This window comes from Falco biarmicus, chromosome 10 (genome assembly GCF_023638135.1).
Source record: "Falco biarmicus isolate bFalBia1 chromosome 10, bFalBia1.pri, whole genome shotgun sequence".
Lineage (NCBI taxonomy): Eukaryota > Metazoa > Chordata > Aves > Falconiformes > Falconidae > Falco > Falco biarmicus.
The window spans coordinates 19,423,868-19,428,967 of record NC_079297.1 but is presented as its reverse complement, the minus strand read 5'-3'; the positions used below and the strand labels follow the sequence as shown (position 1 = coordinate 19,428,967).

Sequence of the window (5,100 nt, the reverse complement as noted above, 5' to 3'; positions counted from 1 at the left end):
GTGGGGTGTCCGTTGTGGGTCGAGGCAGCTGGGAAAGAGATGGATACCTGGAGTTGGGGGAAACTATCTGGACTGTGCATTCCACCACTGTTTTCCCATCCCACTGGCCCTTGGCAAGTCATTTGACCAAATACAGGTGTTTATCCTCATTCCAAACCAGGACATCAATCACTCTCTAGAAATGCTGATTCCTCTGAGCTGAATATGGAGGAAGCGTTATTTCCCTTGTGCTCTGAAAACGGCTTTTTCCTCTGTTAACTCTACAGGAAGTTAGTAACATAGACCTAGAAAACTACTTTTTGGACATCTGGGGAGGATTTCAGCTTACAAGATGTATTAAATTCTGCGTTTCCTGATGTCTGCAGACTGAAATTGGAGCATTGGTGTGTTTCACCCTTACAGAAGTAATTTGGCTGAAAACAGGAATAATTGGATGGAATTCCACGTTTAGACAAGCTTCTAAAAACTCCATACATTTATTAAAATATTTGGTCTCTTAAGATTTGAAGTACAATGAACAGTTCACCAAGTCTTGAACAGAGAAGAGGCCCAGAGCCTGGGCTCGTGCTTACAAGTGGTAATTGCAGTGTTACCTCTGGGACCACTTCCCTTTGGCATTTACAATTAATTATGGTGTCTCAGATGGGAAATTTTGAAATGTTATTTCAATTCTTCCACTACTTTGCTATCACTTTGAGTAATAGCTTTGTGAAGGACCAAGCCACTCCACATTTATTTCTTGCCTACAAATATATAACGTTTCTTGTGACTGGGGAGGGTGCCTGCAATTTTCTTTCGTGTATTCTGCTATTAGTATTCTCGTTACTGGATGAGTTTCAACCTCCTTGCAGATGTGACATATTCAGGTACAGAAAAAATTCTTTAATTTTACAATTCTTGAATAGAGATGTGTCAGGATGATTTCAAGGTATTTTGGTCTATATGAGAATTCACATAGGTCTAAGGTATATTTGTCCCTGCTGACAGAAATGCCATGATAAGATAATGGTTTCTCTAAGCAACCTTTTTCAACCTCGAGCAAAGTATTTACTTTATTTTTCTCTACCTTTTCTCACCTATAAAATCTAAACGACTCTTATCCTTAAAATTTTTTTGAAATCAAGAGGTGTAAAGTTCAGAGCTTGTGCTGCTAACATCAATAATAATACAAGGAGAGGATTTTCAGCAATAGGTAAGGGATCTAGAAGCACATAGAAGCATAGATCTCAAGTCCATGGAATTTCTTATGAGCCACTGGGTCTCAGATACTCCAAAGTATTTAGGAAACTGAATCCTATAGAAAATCCCACTCTACTTATTTATGCTATTGCTAGAGTAAATTTCCCTTCTCGCTCCCAGAGGCTTACAGTTTTCAGATCCTGAAGGATGTTTTTAAATTTGGTATGATATTCATCAAAAACATTACCACAACTGGTTTACTGAAGGCAAAATGTAATTGTTCTTTGCCTACACAGTGTAGTTATGTAAATTATAAATGCCTGAACAGGAACAGAAGTTGAATGCAGCTGTTTATGTTGGCACAGGCTTTAAAATGGTTGTGCATATATAAACTTAAATGAGGGAAAGATGTCTTTCAAGTTCTACATCCATCTTAAGAAATAATGTTATTCTTATAGTTCTTATAGCTGATGTCATAACAGATAAAGTCCACCTAGTCTAGAGAGTTCATGTCTTGAATCAGGATTAGATTAATCTCATTAAACGTCAGGAATCAGACCCATCTCACCAAAATTTAGGTGTTTATATGTGAGCTGATTGCCACATAGCACATGTGCCAGTAAAAAGCTAGTTGATACAAGTCTCCTGCGGCTCTTTTGTCCTATGTGCTTGTCCCATGGAGATGTCTTGGATACCACAGTGTACCTAAAATGGCAAGAGGTGCTGATACTTCAGCACCTTAATCCTTTCTTTCAGGTCAGGAGGGATGCACCTGCCTTTGCTGACTCGGAGAGAGGTGCTGAGCAGCCAGGGCTCCCTGGGCTGCAGTGGAGTCCTCTGGCTGTATTGCTGGAGTGACAGCTCAGCCATCTCACCCACCTGATCTTGGGCTGAGGCAAACTGTCTCCTTGAAGTGAGCTTTTTAGGATTATTTCTTAAGCTCCCTTCCAGAAGAGTTCCTGTTTTGGTGAGAAGCTTCATTTTCCTTTGACAGTGTAGTTCAGGGGTCCTCAAACTTTTTAACCAGGGGCTGGCATGTGGATGAAGTGGCAGGCAGTCATCTGCGGCTGCTTGGTTTCCCCCCTGCGACCCCCGGGGGGGTGGGGGTGGGGGGTGGGCGGGGGGGGTTCTGTAAATACCAGGGGCTGGATTGAGGACCCTGTGGGGCCATATCCAGCCTGCGGGCCATAGTTTGAGGACCCGTGGTGTAGTTGCTAATTCAGGTTGTGAGAGCCTGCTTGGTCTTAAAAACACAGGACAGGATTCAATGTCAGGTCGAGACATCAGATTTCGGCATCTACATCTAAAAATTTATATGTAAGTTACACATCTAAATTTCTGTCATGAGTGAGGAATAAATCAGGTGTCAAGGTTAAGTCCAGAAGGCTACTCAGATTCTCAGGAACAGCTGAGAAGTCGAGATAGCTAAAGTTATCACCTACTAGCTGGTCATCTGAATTGCCCTTTAAAGTCCATTGACCGTATCAGCTAGGCATCCAAATTTGTTCAGCTGTAGCAGTCTGGTACCACTTGAGACACCGTGGTGTGACCTGTCATTTGTCCAGTTTTCATGCCAGAGGAGCACAGGATCTCTAACATCCCTGTGTCAAATGTGACGGCTGCCTTCAGATGTCTCAGATACCCTACAGCATATCAAGTGACATTTATTAGTGTCTTCCACAGCATTATCAGTATAGGCATTCTGCTGCTCTCACTTCACAAAGACTCAGGATCCAGCAACTGTGACCATATACTACTCAGAAACTTTATGTCATAGTAAAGCGTTAAAACGTCTTAGACAATCAGTATAAAAACAGAATATGAATGTTAGGAGCTGCAGTGATGAGAATGCCGTAAGATCCTAGGTAAACATTAAGGTGTTGGACATATTTAATTTGTTAGATGTGGTCTGCATGCTGAATTTTGGCTTTGTTGCAGGAAAAGGATACAGGTCTGTGCATATTTGTCCAAAAGAGTAGATCTGTGTCATAACGAGAATGTCTGAAGGATTGTTTCACTCCAGAAGTCTGTTTTGTGTTTCTTCCCGTGTTAAGAAAGGATATCAAGAACTGGGATTTTAACACATAATCTTTTGATCTAACATTGAATTTTGATTTTTAGAAGAGGATAGTAACTCTGCTGGGCATTAACATGTGTATAAGTTAGTCATTCTTCTGTTAAATCTGTATAATAAGACACAACCAACATGACCAGTGGTTCAGATAAATATACCATAAGAAAACTTTCTCAGTGTTTTCTCATTTCTCTGGTGGTCACTGTAACAGATAATATCAAATGGATGGTATGTTGTGTCTAGCACATTGTTTTCTACAGCAGTTTCTGTCCCACTCAGAGAGAAATGTAAGGTCTGGAAACACTTATATTGCAACAGATTTGAGTTGACTTTGTTACTATTTCTTATCTTGACAGTTAAACCACTGGAGTAATAATGGCCAGGGAAAACCAAAGTGTAGTGACAGAATTAATCTTTTAAGGCCTTTCCTCCCAGCCAAGGACACAGAGTGTTCTTTTCATAGTGTTCCTGGGTTTTTATCTGTTCACAGTTGTTGGGAACATCACAATCATTACAGTGATCAGAGCTGATTGCCAGTTGCAGTCACCCATGTACTTTTTCCTTGCCAAGCTGTCCTTCTTAGATACCTGCTACATCTCCAGCAATGTCCCCCAGATGCTGGTGAACTTCTTGACCAAGAAGAGGACCATCTCCTTCTCTGGCTGTGCTGCTCAGATGTATTTCTCTCTGGCTTTTGGCATGACAGAGTGTGTGCTGCTCGAGGTCATGCCTACGATCAATACATGGCAATATGTCACTCCTTGCTCTACACCACTGCCATGAACAGGCAGGGTTGCATTCACATGGTCATGGCTTCCTGGACCAGTGGCCTGCTGAGCTCCATGGTCATCAACAGCCTGGCCTTGCAGCTGCCCTTCTGCAGACCTGATGTCTTGAACCATTACTTATGCGAAGTGCCAGCAGTGCTGCCCTTGGCCTGCGCCGACACAGCCCTCATGGAGCTGGTCATCTTCATCTTCAGTATCCCCGTCACCTTCATCCCCTTTCTTCTGATCATCACCTTCTAGGCCCGTATCCTTTCCGCCATCTGGAAGAGCCAATCTGCACGTGTGCAATCCAAGGCCTTCTCCACCTGCGGCTCCCACCTCCTGATGGTAACCATATTCTATGGGACAGCCATCTGCATGTACATGAACCCCAAGTCCAGGCCTCCGCAGGACAGGGACAAAGTGGTTGCAGTGTTTTACACCATCGTAGCCCCGGTGCTGAACCCCCTCATCTACAGCCTCAGGAACCAGGACATGAAGCATGCCCTGAGAAGGGCCGTGAATAGGCTCGAATCCCTGGCTGTTTAAAGGCTTTTCAGGGATTGGTAGTATTGCATTAGTTCTGTGAGTTGAAACAATAATCAAATGTGCTTACTTCTCTACCTGCAATTGTCCTAGACTTATTTTTATGACGACTGAAACGAAATCATAAATGTGCTAAAGTCAACGGCACCTAAAGAAAAACATCTTGCATACAAATAGCTTTCTATTTCTATATCAATTTTCTATCTATATCTATTTCTATATCAAATAGCTGGGGTTTGGCCTAAAACCTAGACGCTAAATAAAGACATCGCAACTTCAGCTTGTGTCACTCTAGCAATTCATTTAAAATAGAAGTGGTAAATGCCGATATCATGACAAGAAAGAAAAAAAAAGAAGAAAAAAGAAAAAAATAGTTAAAGAACTGTGAGAAAAAATATTTTATATAAAGATTAAAATGTGTTTTGTTTCTGAAGGTTTCGAAATTAACTTCAGGGCGTACGAACATTTAAGTCATGCTGCAAACATGAGCTGCTACTGTGAGTTCTCTTTAGACCTGATGATTTTTCAGCATCT

The 5,100-nt window shown here is 41.8% G+C and overlaps 1 protein-coding gene across 1 annotated transcript; it reads left to right on the top strand.

The window, feature by feature from the left end:
* Positions 1 to 3,628: 3,628 nt before the first annotated feature.
* LOC130156293 (olfactory receptor 2D2-like) lies at positions 3,629 to 4,569 on the top strand. The gene is given in 2 exon segments (XM_056354650.1): positions 3,629 to 3,980; positions 3,983 to 4,569. Coding segments are annotated over 2 exon segments (939 nt in total).
* The last annotated feature ends 531 nt before the right edge of the window (positions 4,570 to 5,100 follow it).